This window comes from Hippopotamus amphibius, chromosome 11, assembly GCF_030028045.1.
Source record: "Hippopotamus amphibius kiboko isolate mHipAmp2 chromosome 11, mHipAmp2.hap2, whole genome shotgun sequence".
Taxonomy (NCBI): Eukaryota; Metazoa; Chordata; class Mammalia; order Artiodactyla; family Hippopotamidae; genus Hippopotamus; species Hippopotamus amphibius.
This window is the reverse complement of record NC_080196.1, coordinates 3,558,354-3,579,874: the sequence shown is the minus strand read 5'-3', so window position 1 is coordinate 3,579,874 and position 21,521 is coordinate 3,558,354. Positions and strand designations below refer to the sequence as shown.

At 46.5% G+C, this 21,521-nt stretch overlaps 1 protein-coding gene across 5 annotated transcripts in view; it reads right to left on the bottom strand.

Moving 5' to 3' along the window:
- The window catches only part of FARS2 (phenylalanyl-tRNA synthetase 2, mitochondrial), a 361,327-nt gene that overhangs the window by 237,883 nt on the left and 101,923 nt on the right, over window positions 1-21,521 (bottom strand). For 4 of the 5 annotated variants that reach the window (XM_057699088.1, XM_057699087.1, XM_057699086.1 and 1 more), the window contains one exon: window positions 8,552-8,683. The exons of the other annotated variant lie outside the window; for it this stretch is intronic. In XM_057699088.1, the coding sequence (XP_057555071.1) occupies window positions 8,552-8,683 (132 nt within the window). The remainder of the gene's footprint in view (window positions 1-8,551; window positions 8,684-21,521) is intronic. 5 annotated transcript variants of the gene reach the window in all.

The window sequence follows — 21,521 nt, the reverse complement described above, 5'->3', positions numbered from 1 at the left end:
GACATAACAACGTGGCCATTTCACGAAGACACTGCTTCCAGCCTAAAACGTGGAAACGAACCTTGAAAAAAATAACTAGGCAGATTGTGTTTATCCCCATGGTACCATAAATAATTCCTAAACTTCTAAATTGCCTCTTTGCAAGGGAGAAAATAAAACTGAGCCACTGAGAAGCACATCGCTACCTGCCTGCAAAGCTGCAGTGATCCCATGAAGCAAGAGCTTCATAAATAGCTTAAATAAAATTCAATTACGTGAGTATCCTTTTTTATTTTTTTAATTGTCTCGGAGAGTTTCTTTAAGGGGTATGGGGAGGAAACCCGATCAACCAACCACAGATACTGAAGTCCAGCTGCTGCGCAATTTTCCACGTGGTGCATGAAACAAAGCAGAGTCCCCTGAGGGCGGAATCACTACTACCCGTCCCTGGACCCGAGGGCTAAAAGGAAATCTGGCGGTTGAATCATCTAAGACCCTTATTTTATATGAAGAAACTGAGACCCTCAGGATGTGCCCAAGTGCCCCAGCACCGCGCGTGGGGCAGGGCCCAGCTGTGGGCGGCTCTCCTCCCGTGGCCTTGTGTTTCCTCCTGTAGTTTCCTCCTGTTACCTTAGGGACTGCACTGAGCCGGCCTGGGGCACTAGGGTCATTTCCCCCCACCTGCACTGCTCTAATGAGTCTGGAGAAAGAATGCTACACATCAGGATGAGGAAGCGGGGGTCCACTCACGTCATCACGGATTTTATAACAGGTGTATCAAGTGCTGACTGTATGCGAGGCATTGTTCCAGGAACTGGGGACAGAACAGTGATGGAGATCAAAGCAGTCCCCGCTCTCGTGATGCTTACGTTCTACGGATTCCAGAGCGTTGTACCTGAGACTGATTACAGACAGACACCTGGAACTAGACTTCTAAACAGGTCATCGTGAGAACATGTTTACATACACACACACGCATGATCTTCCATCTGTCAGAAGCATGTCAGAAAACTCCCACAAGGAGGACTTTCCAGATAAATCCCACCCCCAATCGCTGTCTGATTTAGAGAACAATCAGCACACACATCAAAATACCAGGGATCTGTTTCAGTGGCTTCTCTAGGGAGGGACGAAAGTAGAGAAAGTCAGGCTGTTGTTCAGTCGTCCTTCTCACTAAGCGAGGAAGGGAGACACTGAGCAAAAGCAGGAGGGAGAGCAGTGCCTCCTGTGTAAGGTACTAGAGGGGAGGTTCCTAAGCGCACTGTGGGCCCCCGGGAAGCTGAGGAAGACTGCGCAGGACAGCCACTATGTACACTGTACCAGCCGGCTACTGCGGATGGACAAACCAATCGCAGCCTCCACCCGGCTGTGGACCAGGGGCTCAGCTGGTCCAGACTGGGCTGGGCTTCGTGCTCCAGGGTTGGCTCAGGTCCACTCCACACGCGTCTCATGGTTCTAGAACCAACAGGCTGTGCGTGTTCATCCCCTAACAAAAGCATAAGCAAAAGAGGGCAAAGCCAACTGCCAAGGACTTTGGAGCCTTTTTTCCTTTATCTGCTAATATCCCTTTAGCCCAAGCAGTCAGGTGGCCAAGCCAAAAGTCAGCAGAGCAGAGAAGTATCCTCTTCCCATCCCACAGTGGAAAGGGCTTCAAAGTCAGGGGGCAAAGTCCCTGGATGCAGGGTGGGGGGGATGGCATGGGAATAATAAGAGTCTGATGAAAGAAATGACCATTTGCGACAATCCAAGCTTGCCAAATTTCCATTTCTTTCTCATTCAAACCTTTCATTTAGAAACTCACAAACTATTTCATCAGCTTCAAAAGGTTAAAAGCTAATGTTTGGATTGCATTATTATTATTATTACTGCTTCAGGAATGAGGAGACAATAGGAAAAAGGAAAACAGCTGAAAATGGAAAATTAAGTCCACATTGATGGGGGAAGGACAATTACTTTATATGTGCTAAATATCCAAGACCTTAGATGACGAAAATAAGACGGGATAGAATCTCTGCTTTCCGCAAGTCTCCCACGTATAGGAATAATGCCACAGACAGTATGCAACACATGCTACAGCTACCAAAACATCAGAAATATCACACACCACAGCCTGAATCAAGTCGCCAAAAGCTTTGCTTTTATTACAATAGCAGAAATACTGGAGGGGATGGCAGGGCTTCTAAGCAGGATCAGAAAGAACTACAAAATATACCAGGAAACAAATCCAATTCTGTGCAAACAGTGTAACTGGAGTCCCCAAGGAAGCTCCAAGCTGCCTCTCCTAGTCAAACAAGAGCATCCCAGAAGGGCGGGACCAGACCTGGTAGAACATTAGGAGAGAGAGGGGAGATGTTTGAAAGTCATTAGATATGCAGAATCCCCAGGCTGAAAATATGAATGATATAGCAATCACATCAGAGCCTTAAACTATCAGAATCAAGTATGACAAGCAGAAGGGTTATCTTTACGGAACTTGTCAACTTACACCCACTCACATTCCCTGACGAAGTGACTTTTTGGGAGAATGATGTTATATAAGGAAACCTAAAGTTACTCAAGTAAGAAATATAGATATTCCATTCATAAAAGAGCAATTTTTTATTAAAAAAAAAGCCACAAACCTAGAGAATACAATTTTAATATATAAAAATGACAATGATTAGTGTTCAAAATAAGTGATGAATGCTTACCAATCAACTAGAAAAAGACAAAGAGAAAAATAAGTGCTGCCCCAAAATGAGCAAAAGAAAAACTGTGTCAAACAAATACATAAAACTGATCAACCTCAAGAGCAATCAATTAAATGTTAACGAAACCACAGTGAGAGACGCCTCTGAACTCACCAGACCAGCCAAATAAGTTGAACAAAGTCAAGTGCTGGAGAGGATGTGGAGCAACAAGAACTTCCATGCAAAGGCTCAACAAACTGGGAAACACCTGGCAATACCAACAGAGCTGAAGAGGCTCAGAAGTGCTGACTCAGCGATTCCACGGCTAAACAACACATACCTCAGAAAAACTCTTACTCCTATACATGCAAGATGCACAAAGATGGGCACGAGTAGCATTTGTAACAGCAAAAAAAAAGAAAAAAAAGAAAAAAATGGAAATAGTCAAATGTCCATTAAAGAATGAATGAATAAAGTACGCCATATTCACCCAGCAGAATTTAAGCAGTGAAAAATGAATGGACTAAACTCTACACAAGACAATAGAGATGAACGTCACAGCACTGCATGGAAAACTAAAGTGATGAGAGAATGGGTAGCATGATTCCATTTGTTAAAGCATAAAAGCTGGTGAAAGTTAGCTTGTTTTACAATATGCACAGAAAAACAATGAAAAACAAGGTAGTATCACAAAATTCAGAATAGTGATTGCTCACGGGGTGGGGGTGGGAGGGAGGGAAAGTACTAACAGGGAGGGACACAGGGGACTTCAACTGTGTCATGTCCTAACTCCTCGCTGGGCAGTGGACACTGGACTGATCTATATGGTAAAGGACTGGAAGACAGAGAGACAGAGACAGAGACAGGCAGATAGAGTAACAGCATGAAGTATTTCAATGAAGAAAAATTTTAAGGAAGAAGATTATTTTTTAATTAGGGAGACTTAAGCATGTTATGACAAAGAGTGAAGAACGAGTAGAGAAAGAACAAAGTTGGACTCACACTTCCCAATTTCAAAACCTACCACAAAGTTACAGCAATCAAAACAGTGTGGACACGAGGACAGGAACACAGAACAACGGGACAGAACCGAGAGTCCAGAAATAAACCCAAACATCAATGGTCAACTGGTTTTTGACAGAAGTGCCAAGATCATTCAATGGTGTCATCAGTTAGACCTCCAGTGGCCTAACTGATGGACAGAGTTCCCTCCTCACATATCTCCAAGCCCCGTCTCACGAATGGCACGTAAGCTCATGTTCTAATTACACACTCTTATCTCCCCTACCTCACCCCAAGTTTTACAGGGAGAAGTCCCATCTTAACTATTTTTTGTGTCTTCCTCTTTGTCTAGTACAGTGCCTTTACACAGACAAGATGCTAAGTATATGAGTGGCGTGTCTGCTTGTATATAACACAATGCTGGTACGGTCTTGGCCCGTGCCATCTGGAAGTTCACCAACTTAGATCAATAACACTGAATGATATAAGTGTGTGTAGAGGCTGTCGACCGAAGACAGGAATAGGCTGGAAACAGATTTACACTTAGACAGGATAAGAAGCGTAGGCATGCCAACTAGGCGTGCAAACAAAGATAGAGAAGATAACCTTTTGCAAACAGGAACGTAATTTCTTCTGGCATGCACGTTTCACATACGCACATCACCAGCATTCCATCCTGAGTGTAACCAGGACGAGGGCTTGTCACAATCTTCCCCAATCCCTCGCTCCTCCCCATCCTGCCCACCGTACCTCTGTTACAAATACTGACCACAGGGCACTCTGACCATTTATGTTCATGTCTGTGTGTGCTGTGCTATTCTCAAAGGCAAGGACAATGCTTATTTGCTTTTCTATAGCCTTAGAAGTAATTCAAGAAATATCTGACAAACAAATGAACAAAAGAATGATTATTTAAAATTCGAAACTCTTCATGTACTTATTTATAAGGTTTTCCCCAAAGAGTCAAGTTTTAAATTTTAATGAAAAGGGGAGGGTGGGGGGGACTCGAGGGGGGGGAGTCAAGGAAGGGAGGGAATACGGGGATATGTGTATAAAAACAGATGATTGAACCTGGTGTACCCCCCCCAAAAAAAATAATAAAAAATAAAATTAAAAAAAAAAATTTTTTTAATGAAAAGGTAAAGAAGGTGATTCCGTTTTTAAAAAGTTATTGTCCACGATGGAGACTCTTCCGCTCCCTGGCCTAGGTACGATCTTCTAAATTTCACAGGGGCTCAATAAATGGTATTCCCTCCGGGCACGATCACAGCCCACAGTCCTCCCGGTGATGGTTTCAGATGTTCCTGCTCCGTATTCTACCTGGAAAGACAGCAGCCTGAGTCAGCCCAATGGGAAAAAAGTGTGTAGTATTTGGATTGTGACTCAGTATCGTCCTCAAAACACCTCCTCAAGGGAAAAACAATCAAATCATCCTGACAGCTGTCACCACCCACGTCACAATGACCAAATCTAAGCAGTCAGAAAGCAATGGCAAAGGCGCTACAACTTAAGGAGGAAATAAAATGTTCTAAGCTCTCTGGAACAGCCCTGTCTTATTCTATGCACAAAACACACACATGCCATAGTTGACTTAAATGTGTAATAAAGTGTTTCCATTGCCTGTTCAAATGAGGACTCTAATCTCATGCTTTTAATTAAATGCACTCGGTCACAGAGATAACACACATGGGGGCAGAGCCCCTCTGCGGGGGTAACAAATAGCTACAGGACAGAGTTTCTCTGCTGTTGTTTCGTTTGGCTCCAGCTCTCCATGCTACGTCAGGCAGAATCATTCATTTGAAAGGAGCTTCTGGCCACTTCAGAATCATGCAATTCACTATGCGGGGGGCAGAACACAGTAGTTGACTATCGTCAGAAGGATCTGGGCAAGTGCCGCAGCCACCGTTCGAGCCTGACCGCCCTTCTGAGGCTCCATAAAATGGGGGTGACAACAGCATCCACCCAGAGCCCTGCTGTCAAGGTTAAATGAAAGAAGGCCTCTAGGGCATTTAGTGGCACACTGGCACACGGTCAGGGCCCGGCTGTCATCTGCCGGTATCACTGCCCCATCAGCCTCTTTGGTCGCCAGCTCTTTCAGCATCTAGCTGCACCTCTGTAAGGACGTAAAGATGGAGAATCTATAGCCATCAATTTTAGCATTTCTTAGAGGTTTTATTAAAAAAGGCAGGGGAGGGAAGGAAAGGGGAGGAGAGAAAATGCAGAAGGAAAGACAGCAAGAAAGGCAAACTGAACAGAGGCGTGAGGTGCCCAGACCAGCCTTCCGCCACCCACAGGGAATCAGGAAACAGAAAGTGAGCTGCCCTTGCAGATGTGTCTGTGGTTAGTGGCTGCCAGGCACACAGTTTAGGCATTTTAACTACAGACGTCAAAACACGTTCAAGTCTGAGAATATGGAGAAGAACTCTGTCATATCTTCAAGTTCAAACAACAAAGCCCACATAGAATTTCTTTTATAAAATCATCTCTTCTTCCTTTTCTTTAGTCTCTCTCTCTTTTGCAAGGTATTTAATTTAAATTTTATGTGTACCATTTCCTAGCAACTGAAAGCACATCCTACAACCACGGTGAATTCCTCTCAGACACATCTGCATCTTAGGTGTCTTCTTTTTTTTTTTTACTTTGCCATTTCCTCCAAGAACTACCTGACGTGCTGATCTAACTGCAGAACAGCAGTCTCGTTAACATGCAGTGATGACTTGGAAACCCGTTTCAGAGACTATATTCAGCCAATTATCGTGTGAACAAACCTCATAAAAACCCACCAAGGATGCTGGAAGCGTCCAAGGAAGCACGATTCCCAGTGACAGCTGTATGTAACTCATCCCCCGCCCCCCGCCCCCCCAGATTTGCCATCTGAGTTCTGGGTCCTGACACCATGTGTTTCCGGGAGGAAGCCTGGGATTCCTGCAAACATTTTGTCTAAAAAAAAAAAAAACAAAGCAAAACAAACAAAAACACCACAGAAGTATCTGAAGTTAGTTCCTACTCAAGAAGAGATTAAAGCTGACATACTTGCTTCCAGTATTTTGGTTTCTACTAAGACACACACACATCTCTGTGATCTTTCTGTTTCTTACTGCTCCCGATTTTCCTTCCCCTCTAACATCATTCACTCAACCTGGAATCTCAGATACTAAGATGACTGAGATCAAAGAGGAAATCTAGCTCCAATCTGCTAGAAATTGTTTCTATGACGTGCCGAGCAGCCTGTGTTTAAAGATTTTCAACTAAGGGAGCTGTCTGTTAATACATGGCTCACACCATTTGAAAAAAAAAATGTTTAACAACATCAGAGATTAATTTGTACTGAATGTGTTCTACGTGCCAGACCCTCTGCTGAGCCGGTCACACGCATCACCCCACTAAGCCTCGCACAGAAACTCTGAGGGCCACATCGAGAACCGAGACCAGCAGGGTTAGGCAATCTGCCTGAAGACACACAGCAGTCAACTGACAGAACCCCTGCTGCTTCAGACACACAAGCCCAACGTCTGCTCACAGGCCCTCGTTTGTGACCTCACTGCTCGCTCTTCTCTAGGACAGACCTTCAAACATCGGAAAACCATCCGAGGAGCGCGTGTGCAGCGCGGTGCCAGCTCTCCCGCCAGCCCTGCTTGGCTGCGTGGAGAGGAGCCTGTGAGCCGAGGGGCCCGGGCCCCCAGGGAAGAGGAGGAAGGGAGGTCAGGCCCCCGGTCTCCCAGCCCAGGCAGCACCAGCTCCCGCGCTCACGGCCGCCCCATCTCCTGTCTCACTCCTCCCACGCACCCTAACCCCACGACCTTACCCAGGGTCCGTCCGCAGCTCTGAGTCGCCCAGAGGGACCACTCTCCTCCGGTCTGCAGCAGGAGGCCAGGAGGCCTGTGTCCAGCCCTGAACCAAAGCCACCACCTCCCAGGCCACAGCGTGCATGTCCTTCTACAGGAGGGATGGCCGGGGGGGTGGGGGGAGTACCGTTCACACCAGCTCCCCCCCACCATGCTCGTGCAGTGACCCCTCCCCAAATGCCCAATCTCAGCCGACCTCCCACAGAGGATTTACACTCCAAAAAAAGTATTTTTAAACTTAAATTCAGATAGTGGCTTAAAAAAAAAAACCCACAGCTCTGAAACTAAGTTGAGAAATAATCTTTTTTTTTTTTTTTGGCTGTGCCACATGGCGCATGGGATCCTAGTTCCCCGACCAGGGATCAAACCTAGGCCCCAGTGGTGAGAGCACAGAGTCCTACCGCTGGACCGCCAGGGAATTCCTAGAAATAATTATTTTTATTAAGCAGTGGTCCTGCAGAGAAGAGCTGGAAAGATCCTTCTTGAGTTCCTACAGTACTTACTGGTAGAATTTCATCAGGCCCCCATTTTCCGCCTTCCCCCCAATCAGGTGGCACTGCCAAGGCCGAGGGTGGCAAACCACCAAACACTAGCCTAAGTATTTTCATATTGTGTTTTTAGTGTATTTATGAAATACCTGCTGAATTGCGGGCACTCTTTCAAATGCAGTAGGAACAAAACAGGGAGTATACGTTGGCTTTGTTCTTAAATAGTTTGGAAGCCAAGCTCCTCTCCTGGGACACACATCAAAGGCCTGTAGGCAATTACAAAGCAGCCCATCAACAGATACGAAGTCACGAAGTACAAACCCAACGCAGAGCACTGACAAGGAAGAGCTCCAAAACCAAGACGCCTTTGCAAAATGAGACATGAGACAAAGCTCTTCCAGAGTGAAGTGCCAGAGAGAAGTCTGTGGGGCAAAACAAGGAGAGAAAGACAGAGGCTGGTCCTACAGGAGCGTATAAGTGTGCGTGCACATGGGCACGTAGGTGCCGTTAACGGGGAAGGCACGACTCCTCACGAGAGCCTGTAAATAGGAGCTGGATTCTCTTCTACCTGAATTTACCAGCTGCTGCTCCATCACCCCACAGCCGAGAACTTCCAGCCATTCTCCATGGAAGTTGATCTCCATCTCGAAGGAAGGATGAGTGAAAGGAAAGTAGCAGTCCACCCATCTGATGTCCAGTCCTGCAAAGATGCCAAAGGAAAACAGACATGGAGCGTTAAAGGCAGTCTTGCCTCTCCCGTGATCAAATCTGCCCTTCGGCCAATGACACCAATTACTACATTCTGAGTAAAATAAATACCAAACAGATTAATGTGTGACACTTTTGGGGGAGGCAATAAATCTTAAAACTTGTGAAAAACTGGGCACGTCTTCTCCAATATGAAAAACACTTTGTGTAGTTCCAGAACCTTCTAAAACCAAATCCATCACCTGTCAAATCCCTGCAGCCACCTGGCAGAGGAAAAAATTAGGTCAAGATCATGGGAAAGCAGGGAATTCTGCTAGTTTCTACATGTGAAAATGACATCTTTTCAGAGTTAAAGAAAAAATATTTTTACTATATTGTTCTTCAAACTTACGTATTAACGATATGACTAATTTAAGATAAAGTAATCAACTTTCACTTCCATAAGTATATTAATTTTTATTAAGTTTATAAGAGCTAATAAAAGGTTAAACAAAAGAGCTGCTAAATTTAAGCAATACATTTAAAAAGTCCAAAAAAAAGTCATTTTTTCCTACAGATGAATAATAAATATACTTATGTCCAAGACACACCAAACAGTACATCTAAATGCCAGGATGAATTTCTCAATAAGCAATCACAGATACAGCGCTTACCAACAAGGGTACTATTGTTTAACAAAGGCAGAGACTAATGAATTCATAACAACTAATGCCTGCAAAGAGCAGAGGTCACTACGAAGAGACAGAGTAGGAGGGCACCTAGCAGCCAGATGCCCACCGCGAGCACACCCAGAAGAGCAGGCACTGAATAAAAATAACAAAGAGTGCTTCCATTTATTGAGCACTTACTATGCCTCTACCATCCCATTTCACAGACGGGCGAAACGATTAGAAAGGTCTCATGTCCTGCCCTCAGGCACATGGCTAACAGGCAACCAGGTCACAACCAGGGCTGCCCAACTCCAAAACTCCTGCTCTTGACAATTAAAACATAATCTCCTGCCCGTCAAGAAAGATATTTCAAGAATCAAAAATCACATACGAACAGAGTTATGAACCACAGGGGCTCTTCCTATGCCCAAAATGATATAGGAGAAGCTAGGTTTCTCTTTCATTGTTCCGTTTTAGTTGCATTTATTCTTCTAGTTACCTGCTGTCAGTGGCAAGTGACAACTGATTTCTCTTTACAGTCGTCATACAATCTCCCCCTTTTATTATACATGTGGTGTAACAGATAAACACTGAGCTGCACACACACGTAGTGCACAGTCTGATACGCACTGACATCTGTACACACCCAGGAACCACCCCCACAGTCAGGATGAGGAACGTGTCCATCACCCCCCAAGGTTCCTCGGGCCCTGTCTGTAAGGCTCCCCATCTGCCCACCACCCCCGTCCCTTCTCCTCACCAGCCCCAGCCCCAGGCAACCACAGACCTCCTCTCCGTCACGACAGGCGCGCTGCCACTGCCTAGAACCGTATACAAAGGGACTCACGCAGAATGTACTCTTTTTCTGTCCGGGTTCTTTCACTCAGAGGCGTGATTATTTTAAGATTCACCCATGCTGCTGCACACGTCAACAGTTCATTTGTTGCCATTACTGAGGAAATTTCGCCAGTATTTTTTCAACCAGGGGAGAAGAGGTAGATGTTGGGGCAGCGTCAGCAGGTCCCCTGACGTTTCTGCATGGAAGCACCTACGTGCAGAGCAGTTGCCTACCTGCCGCTGAATTCTGCAAAGAAGGGACCTGCACACCTTGTGCTCGTCCACCTTTGGGCCCAACAACCCCTTCCCGATGTTCCTATAAAAAAGCTCCAGAGACAACCCCACTGGCAAACAGAACTGCCTAAAGTGTTGGGATGTATAACTGAGCGCAGAGGACGGGCAGATAAAACCACCCTTATCGTTCTTTTTGTAACTCCTGACAGGTAAGCACAGATCAACTTTCTGAAAACAATTTAGAAAAACAAACTCTGTATACATGGCTTTTTATGCTTGGATCAAATGTTACCAAAAGCAAGACAAGTTCTCAGGGTTAACATGACGATTTCATACACGAGCAAACACCACTAAGTGCCTGGAACAAAGTTAGGTACAGTCTACACAAATTAATTTTCCTTGTATTTACTTATTATATTCCTTTGGGCATGCTAAATAAATAGAGTTTAGTTATATAACTTTATGCCTCACCCCTAGAAATCTTAGCTTCCTCCCACTCAGAGACAAAGCAATTTAAAAACATTAATAACCCTCAGATTCTACAAGTGTTGATTAAAGTAACTCTATTATCAGTGATTTTTAAGCCTGAACTCGACCTCTCCAGCGTGCACACCCATCCGAGCTGCTGGTGCTGTCGAAGCACAAGGACTGAACTTAACAGGGTGCGGCCCTCTCTGCCCTTCTCCAGGAACCTTCTGCTCCCAAAGGGCTTTGGCTTCACCACTCCTAAAACTACAAAAAATGATAACTTTGGGTTAAAACTTTTTTAATGTTGACTAAATTCTCAAGATAAAATGTCCACGTGTTGGCTGCATCAAACCTCACTCTCTGGATGAAGCCTCGTCCCCACGGCCCTCGGTTTCCTTTTGCTCAACCATCCTACAGGCGTGTCTCTTCCAAGAGCAATGAAAGTAATGGCTCCGCAGTGAAAAATGCACCCAGCAAAGTATGACAAGGTAGGGAAGTCGGCAGAAGTCTCTCTGAACACTCGAGACGATTACCATCACCCAGCTGTGGGGCAGAACTCACTGAGAGCGTCGCACAAACTTACCCAGAAAACACAGACGGGCAAAGCTGTGTCCAGTGCGAATAGGAAGTTCTGATGCTTTCACTTCCTCAGATCCTTTGCCCAGATCCTATGTAAACCTATGACCCCTGAAGAATGCCCAATCCGTGAGCATTCACTTCCTTTTCCTACCTTAAGGGTTTCTTCAGTTCTTAAATTCTTCTTTCACATGAACAGGAAAATTGCAAAATACACAAAGTCCCATTTTTGAGAAGCCTATGGCTGTACTTCAAACATAAACAGTCATTATTTAAAACTTACTGTGTAATTTTTGTGAAAATACCATATTCTTTTACATATTCTAACAATTTAAACTTTCGTTACGTTGACACATAACAGTAATCTTTTTAATTGCTGGTGGTAGAATCATTTAACAATTACTCTTCTATTACTCCAAATATACACGTTCTTCTTGTTTTCTCCCTATAACCTCAAAATCATAGTAAGGATTATCATAGCAGATTGAAAAAGCATCTTGACATGCAGTGTGTATCAAGGATGCGATATTGAAAAACCTGCTAAAAACTGTTAAGTATGGCTTATTTCACACATCAAGTATCAGGAGTCTGTGAAAAAATCCACTAAGAACTAGGCATTTTGAATTACACATTAATAGAGGGAAGTTTTTTGTAAACATGTCCAAATCATATGGATTCATTACGCATTAGACTAATCTATTTGTTGGTGATTAGTTTAAATGAAATTAAATGCACATGTATTACACATCTAATGGAAAATAATGCCAAAGTTGGTTGTTTCTTTTTTCTGTTTTATGTGGTGCTTTTTTTTTTGGTTTGGATATAATAATTTACTAAATCATATTTACAAATGAAGTTCAGAGCTTTTAAAAAATTGTCTCAGAAACCTGTGAGATTAAGCAAAATTAAAATTTTTGCTGTCAAAAATTATATATTAATTTTTAAGCTAGAGCCAAGTAGAAGAATAAACCAAACCTGGATTCAAGTCTCAGCTTCCTGCCCTCTTTGCTGTGAAACCTCGGGTAGGTTAGTCAGCGTCTCTGAGCCCAGCTGCCACACCTCCATGCTGTACAATGACAGCTGCTTCATCCAGTGGCTGTGAGCAAAGAGCCTACCGGAGCCCTGGTTTTCCCAGAGGCAGAGGTGCTCTTTGGAGATGCGGGCACCTGCTCTGCTGTCTCTCCTGAAGGAAGGTGCCGAGAGCCCGACGTCTAGGAGCATTCCCTCAGCTGGGACCCCACAAATGGCTGGTGAGCACTCCTTCAGGGTAGTGATGTGATAGAGAACAGACTGTGGTTGCCAAGGAAGAGGAGGGAGGGAGGGAGGCGGAGGGGGAGGTGAGCAGATGTAAACTATTATACACGGAATGGATAAACAACAAGGTCCTACCGTACAGCACAGAGGACTACAGTCAGTATCCTATGATAAACCATGACGGAAAAGGATATAAAAAAAGAATATATATATGTATAGCTGAATCACTTTGCTGTACAGCAGACATTAACACAACGTTATACATCAACTATACGTCAATTAAAAAAAAAAAAAAGGATAGTGATGTGAGCCCAAGTGGAGGAGGAGTGAGAACTCGAATTCTCCCGACTCCGTCAGGACACAGCCAGTCCCACCGGCCACAGGGAACCAGGGGCACAGGGACAGCAGCACTGCAGCTCGCCCGCTCCAGGTACCAGGCAAGACCCCCCAGGGCCATGGTGTGGGGGCAGGGTGGGGGCGCGGGTCTCTTCCCACCAAGCCCTGACGCCTACGCAGGGCCTGACACCCCACACAGGACACATTAGGTGTCATTCCACGTCACCCCAACCCACGTTCGTCACAGATCTCATCTCAACACCACACAGCCTTGAACTCCCTGACTCATTCACGCATCAAGGGATTCGCCCTCTGCTTCCCATACCCCTCACATTTAAAGATGGGGCTCCGCGACCAGGACCACCTCCCAGAGCTGCTAGAATCTGAATTTGAGAAGGCTGATGACTCGGACCAGAGTGTATCCCGGTGATTTCATACCTGCTACCAAAGCTACCCTCCACTGCAGCAGAGACGTGTCCATCTTGGCTACACAGATATGCAACTAACGGCTGCTCTGGGGCATTAAGTTTCAACGGGTTTCCCTCACTGGTGCTCGAGAAACAGCTGAGTGTAGCAGAACTCCAATTCCCCTGCTTTCTGCACAGGACATGGCAGGCACCCAAGGAAGGAAAGCAAAGCGGGGGAGAAAAAGGATGGAGGTGGCTCTCTGGCTAAAAAGAAGTACTTAAAAACTGGGAACATGCCAGGTGAGCACAACCTAACCAGGGAAATTTCCTGGTCTCCAGTGTCAGAGGCACCTGACAGCTCTATCTCTTCTGCTTCTGTTCAATCTAAATCGGACCCACAGCCCTTGAAAATGAATGTGTATCAAGCAGCGGACAGGCATTGTTTCACATTTCTCAATACTGCTCTATTCTAGCTTTCTTAAAAAAATATTTTAATAAGTATATTCACAGGGTTTAAAATCAAAACACTGTAAGAGGATACATTTCCCTGTATAAACATGACACCAGTGACATCACAAGAAAAAAACTGTAAGTATGTGAGGTGACTAATGTTTAACTAAACTTACTGTGGCGATCATTTTGCAATATACACAGGTATCCAATCACTATGTCGTATACTAATACAATGTCATGTCAATTATATATCAATAAAACTGGAAAAAAAACAAGGCATCAGTTAGAAATCCCACTCGCATACCTGGCCCTGGCCTGTTGCCTCCTCTTGAAACCTTCTGGGAAAATTTCTAGGGTTTCCTTTTTATTGGCAGACGTAAGCAAATGCAAACACGCACCTCTCTTTTGCCTCCTTTCTTACATAGAAACACAGCACATTACTGCACACGATGCTTCTTTCACTTAATGTCATGTTCTGGAGGTCTCTTCACTTGAAGACAAACAGCAGCGCCGCCTCCTCCCCCCGCGCCCCAATTCCTTTTCTTACTCCTGCCCAGCGTCCCAGCAAGCAGCTAGGGCATGTTCGTATACAAAGTCCCTTACTGAATATGCTGGGGTTATATCCATTATTCTGCTATAGAAAGTGACACTGCAACAAACTCCCCATTGGTCCACGTGTAAATGCCTCTGGAGCTTTAGTAAATGCTGCCACTTGTCCTCTACAGAAGCTGTACCACTTTGCACTCCTAGTGGCTCAGTACTTTCCAAGGGGGCGAGGACCACACAACTTATGCGTGAGACTCAAACCAGAGCTCAGGTCCCAGCGCAGGTTCAGGGTTCGGCTGAGACGAGACTGTCCGGCCTGACCTCCTCACGAGCTCCCACTTGGCTAACGCATAGCTGAGCACCGTGGACACGATCCCCGGCCTCCCGCTGCCCGCCTGGCCCTGGCTGTCTGTCTGCGTCTCTGGTCTGTCCCCGGGCAAAGGAAAGGAGCGTCTTCCCCTCTGAGTGGCTGCACGGCTGGCAGTAACGAGGAAGAGGCGGTGCAGGTGAGGCCTGCAGCATCCACGCAGGAACGTGACGTCCACTCCACTTCCGAAGCCCACCTCATCAGCAGCAGGAAGCCCCTCACAACCCACAACTCATCCGCCACCCCACGCCCCACAAACCCCGCAACGCCAGCGCCGTGGGGCTTCAGTGCCACACACACTGTGTGTCCACACGGGCACAGGCCCAAGTGCAGTGCTGCAGACAGCTCGGTGGAACAAGGTCATTCCAGCTACAAAGTTCACGCTAAACACCACCTCTCTCCTCTCCCAGAGGGAGGGAAGGTGATAAAAGCTCTGGTGTGGCACCCCCATAGCCCACGGCAGAAGCTGTGGCTCTGTTTCAGCCACAATGCCTTCCTCTGCCGAGACAGATACAAAGCAGTCGGGGGAGAATAAGAGGCTAGCAACTCCTGCCACCACTGCTGACGGTGTAACTGGTCCCCCAGTTAGGAGCCTTCTGCTGGGTGCAAAGAGCAGTGAGACAGATCCTTGTTTCAGACTCCCACATGCAGGACTCCTCCTGCTTAGGGCTGGGATCTTAATGATATCAGCGTTTCTCTACCTCGCAGTGGGGTCAGAAACGGAGTGCTGCACAATTTAATGCCCCTCATCCGAAATCTGGGTGTGGGGTCCGAGGCCCTGGGATAAGGGGCCACGCTCCGGCAACACAGGCAGCAGAGGGGACAGCCTGATGGAACCTGGCCCCGGGCAAGAGCCACAGCCACACGCCCTCTGCCCTCAAGCCTCCCCCGACCACTTGCCGGGGCGGGTTCTACAGACAGAGACTGCTCCTGGCAGACGGGAGGCTCACTCCCCACCCTCCGCGGCTGATCACAGAGGCGTGGGTGGCTCCACCATGCACGGAAAGAGCCACCACTGACCCGTGACCAAATCCAGCTCCGCCACCTGAAGCCAAGTGACCTCGAGCAAGTTCCTCAACCTCTCTCTGCCTCACCTTTGTTCAAGGTAAGAATACTATTCGTCTCGCAGAGTCTGGGTGACAAGTCAGTGAGGAAGACTGTGTAAAGAACCTAAATACTCAGAGGGTGATTTTTGAAATGAATGTCGTTGAAAAACAGACCGTGACCTAAACTCGCGCAGGTTCCTACAAAAATATGAAGAAAAACATTTCCCAAGGGCATGCTAAGATCATCGACATCTGTGTCTATGTCCTACGGCGCTATGCTAAACAATTAACGTGGTCCTTCAACTGAACCTTTACACTCGCGCTGGGCTGCCAGGAACACTGCACCATCCTCTGCACTGTTCCCATCTCACAGACGCAGGCGCTGTGGCGGAGACGGCTCACATAGCTAACCCCAGCTCACACAGTCAGTGAGCGCCAAGACTGAATTCAAAGCCAGGAGTTGGGCAGCGAAGTCCAACGCTGCCCTTGACTGGAGCAGACCATGAAACCCGCACTAACTCGGCTTCCAAGCAAAGCGCACTACGAGGCACCATGGGCCTCCTTGTTCTCCTAACGCACAACGACAGGTATGGAAAAAAAAGAGAAAACCGAAAAGGCACAGTCCAAGTTCAAAGATAAGAGAAACAGAACAGAAAAACAGAGAGAGGGGATAAGGCATAGCATCGCTGGACTCGGGGTCCGCGATCAGGAAGAGATGCCAGGAGCCAGCCTTCTGCATGAGAACGTGCTGCGGGCTGGGATCTGAGCGAGGCTAAAAGCCTGAAGCCAGAAGCTGGAATGGAACAGGCTCCACGCTGCTGAAAGAAGGGTGACAAAAACCGCCACCAAGGAGAGCCTGGGGCTGCAGCTCTGAAGAGCTCTAGGCTTGGAAAGCCAAGCCCGGGGCACTGGACTTGCAAGAGTCCCTACATCAGGGCTGGTGAATACATCTGACGGGTCCTTACAAAACCTCGTTCTGGATTTAAAGTCTGAAGAGCTTAGTGGAACCAACTGCGAACCCACAGGGGAGAAATCAGCAAAGTGGGGAGGCCAGGAGGGAGGAAAGCAGAGAAAGGGAGAAAAACAAAAACAAAATCTTCCACTCTGAACATGACTGTAAACTATAATTCCAACTACGTGATTGCTAAGTGAGACGGCCAACACCACCACCAACTAAACCTGAAGTCACCCCAGAGGAGATTAACTTCATAAAACAACCTGAGATTGTAAACCACATAGTTCAATTATCTCAAGAGACCCACGAAACCACAATTCACTGATTGTTCTAAAAAAAAAAGGTTATCCTTTTGCAAACCAGATCTAAACAATGCATCTTTAGGGTTTTATCTATCTCCCAAAGTCTTCTTTGAAAAGGAAAACACCAGCCCCTTTTTAGTTTCAAGAATCTAAAAAAAATAAAATAAAAATTTAAGACAGAATATCTGGAACAATGCCACGCAAGACCTTGGCTATCAGGTAATCAAGGACGCTGATCCCTGAGGGGTGAGCCCTAATACTGCTCCGGGTGGCAGGGCAGGATGGGGGAGAACACAGGAAGAGCTCCGAAGTCCTCCCAGTCTGAGGAAACAGCTGGGCGTCCGGACAAGTCAAGTGGTGAGAGTCTGCAGGACGGAGGGGAAGAGAGGAGACTGAAGAGCTGCAGAAGATACTGCTCAACCCAACTGAAAACGTCAGCGCAGGTGCGCGGAGGACACGCCCCAGGCCAGGGCCTGGGCCACGCGAAAGGACACGCAGGAATCATGCTGAGGGCTCCCAAGGACCAGACGGTGCCAGCTCCCGAACAGCCTCGTGGAAAGCCCCATAATTCATGGGTTACCAGTTACAGTACCACGAAGGGCCTTAAGTTGTTGTGGGAAGAACTAACCCCAGACTGAAACCCTACACGGGTCCTGCCTAACTGGCCTTAAAAAGAAGACCCAAGAGGGTCAAAGTGTTTCCAAGTAACCCCAGAACGAAGCTCAGAGAGATTATTAGGAATACAGCCATATACAGTGCATTACAAGGAAAAGTTCACAATGTCGGGCATCCTATAGAAAGCTATCAGGCATGCAACGAAGAAGAAGAAGAAAGAACCATAAAGCTGAGAGAGAGAAATAGCAATTCACCAAGAAATGACACAGATGACAGAACTAGTAGAAAATGACATTAAAATATGTATGATAATGATATTTTTTATGGTGTAACAACATTCTTTAATAAAATTTATAAAAATAAGTATTTAAGCATATTTTCCAGCTTGAATTGTTTTCCTTTTCCACTCACAAAGAAAACACAAAATTATCAGCACCCACACACATATACACTCAAAACTACAGTGACATTCTCTACACAGATCTACGTTAGAGTTTAAATTGCTTACAAATCAAGACGGTTCTAAGAAGTGGTTGCAGGGATGCTTTTTTCTTCTAAAAACAATTGACAGATAGGGAAGCAATTTAGATAAAGTTCTGGTCTCTGCTTGTCAAAAGTTTCTTACAGGTTGCATTTCAGCTAAAAGAAGATCCAAATTAAGGTTCTCCCTACCCTCACCTCCAGATAATGATATTTAATATGTTCAAAAAGCTAAAGGAAGGACTGAAAATGTTAGGCAGAGATAAAGAAGATTATAAAAAGACACTACCTGTCTTTTTTATCTGAAACTAAAAAATGGGGTGAAAAAGAAACACTGGATGGAACAGCAGACTGGACAATGCAGAAAAAAATGATCAATGAATTTAAAGGTACAACAATGAAAACCATCCAAAATGAAACACAGAAGGGAAAAAAAAAATACTGGAGGAAAAGTGAACCAAGCACCAGTGACCTGTGGGACAGTTTCACGAGGCCAAATATACATGTAATTGGAGTCCCCAAGGGGAGGGAGTGACAGAGAAAGTATCTAAAGAAATAATTTACTGAAATGTTTCAAATTCGATAAAAATTATACAGAGAGCTTTCCACGAACCTGAGCAGGGAAGGAACGTTCCCTCGTGTGTAATGTTTCCAGGCCGCCTGTGCTCACGCGCCTACAGGTAGAAACTGTGAAACCGGCGCAGAGCTGGCACAACTCATCTCGATTAAGCTCTCTTGAAAAATTTAAGTCCTTTTATCACTATACCTCAAGGCCCAATAATTTCATTTAACATAAAAACCCCACACAATTTCAACCTCTTATTTCTCTAGGGTAGGGAACCTGTTTTCTACCCCGGCCCAGCCACCACAGAACCATCAACTTTTTCAGGCTCCTTAAAAGCATTCCAGTTAAATCAATCTCATGCTTTCTCCCAAAAGGTTTCCTTGTACCAAGTCCTTAGGCCAGAAAGGTTAACTCTAGTATTTTCTCCACTCAGCAGACTCCTAGGGAGAGGTGGGGCTTAAGTCCCTCTCACCCGATTCCTACAGTGACATCCTGTCCCCCCGAGCATCTGTACTGGGTACCAGGCAGGCTCTCCACAGCCCCGTCTCACAATACGTGATCCCAAGGCTCCGAGGGGCGGACCATGTCAGCCGGTTTTCATCTGGAAGTACAGCCCGCCTGGACGACACCCGGGCCCCAGGGAGCAGAGGCAGCTCCCCACGGCTCCAGAAGGAAGACCAAATCACACAACACCAGACGGGCCAAAAGAGCGGGCTTCAGAACGACTAACGTAACAAGCCTAAACACTCTGTAAACATGATTCAACCTTAGGAACAAAGTGGGTCAAACCACCATAAACCTAAGTATTTTTTTCAATCACTTTCACTTCATTTACATTAACAGGGATTCGTGGACAGAGAAAAATATGAGAAGATACGGAAAACACGGGATCCTCGTTACCGACGGACCTCACTCCCAAGCAGGCAACATTCACAGTACAGAGCCCTGCAATGTAAGGACCATGGCAGTCCCTGTGGAGGCGGGGCTGACAAGCCGGTTATCTGGGGAGAATCAGCACCTATGGAAGGAAGAGGGTGGCAGCCGCAGGGGGAGAAGTCACCCAGTGGCAATCAGGCCCAACAAAGCCTTCACCTTGCCGGAGCTCTGGAACCCGCCCAGCCCATCAGGACTGCCCCGAGGCGGGGCAGTGGGTGGTGGGTGATGGAGTGTAAGGTGGGATGGGGACAGAGGGGTAGGAGGGTAGGATGGGGGGCAGGGTGGGGGGTAGTGGGGTGGAGGGGGAGGGGTGGGTGGTAGGTGATGGAGTTGGGGGAGGGGGGTATAGGGTGAAGGGTGGGCAGTGGTGGGGGGAGGGGGGAGGGTGCAGGGTGAAGGGGTGGGGGTGGGGGGTGGGAGGTGGCGGGGCAGTGGGTGGTGGCCCAAACTGCTGCACCTTTTTGTTCCTGCCACCACCAGTCTTCGGCTGTGGACAGCCCTGGGAAGGGCATGTCCTTGGCAAGGAGGCTGCCCACAGCTGCGGCAGCCCCCAAGGGAGCGGATGTCTGAGGCCACCTGCACTCCCGCCAGCCAGGTCCTGGGACAGGAGCTGGGAGTGCATCTCAGAGACAACCGCGAGCCTGTTTTACTCTTAAACAGAAGTGACATGACCTCCCCACACCCCCATATCTAGCCAGCAGCAGAGGGTCACAATCCACTTCTTCGGACGCGTTCATCCAAACTGTGCTACGAGGCCTGTGCTTCCTAACGGGAAACTCCAGGGGGCACCGTGCAGGGGTCGGGCTGTAAACCCTGAGGGCAGAAAGCAAAGTGTGAGGACTCCTGAATCCCACCTTCGTTGTTCTGAAAGAAATGATCTGCTAAATGTGGTACAAAATAGACGGGAAAATTCCACCAGCATAAAAACTGTCCAAAGGTTATTTTCTTTCTTTCCAATTCTAAACTGATAACCTCTCTTACAACAGCCTTAGGACGCTGCTGCAATTGAAATGTTAGCAGAAAACAATCAAGTGCTTTGAAGAAGAAAAAAACCGTGAGACTAAAGCAGCTGTAATAACAACAAATTGCCACAAGGAAATAGTGTGTTCTAATTTTTAATTTTGCTTTTCAAGAACAAAGGAATACAACACCAATAATTTAAGAGTAAAAAGCTCAGGCCATAAAAACAAATATAAAAAGAGCTGCTGAATAATTCTGAGGCCTGCCAAGGCAGTTCCTATTATTAGCTAAATAAAGAAAGATTGAGTCTGCAGTCTCTAAGTGACCTTTGGTATCTGAGATGTAACTGAATACGCTGTCGCGGGCCAGGCTTTACCCCAAACAGTCCAGGGGGTCGGAGGACGGGAGAGGGAGGAGGCCCCAATTTTTTAACATCACAGCTTTTGTAAGCCTCACAGTCTCAGAAATACTACTGAAATGATTTCTTTCTCTCCATTCAAAAGAGCTAACATCTAACATGGGCTCATAAGTCAAAATGCCAGGGCTCAAACCAGGCCTCAAATACTCCCGAGCTGTGTGATGGTCACGTGGTACTTCGATGCTCTGAGTCCGGGTCCCCTCACCTAAAAAAATGGAGGTTATAATAACACCTACATCACAGATGCAGGTTAGAACACAAGAGTCCTTGTAAAAGCACTTAATGCAGCATTTGACACTGTTAATCACTCTTGCTCACTGTCACCATCACTGCTATGGCTATTAATACTCTAGATGACATCCAGATTGCTTGGACCCAGACAGGTTTACTGAGACATTTTTCAGCATCGAGCATCCCTCCCCCCA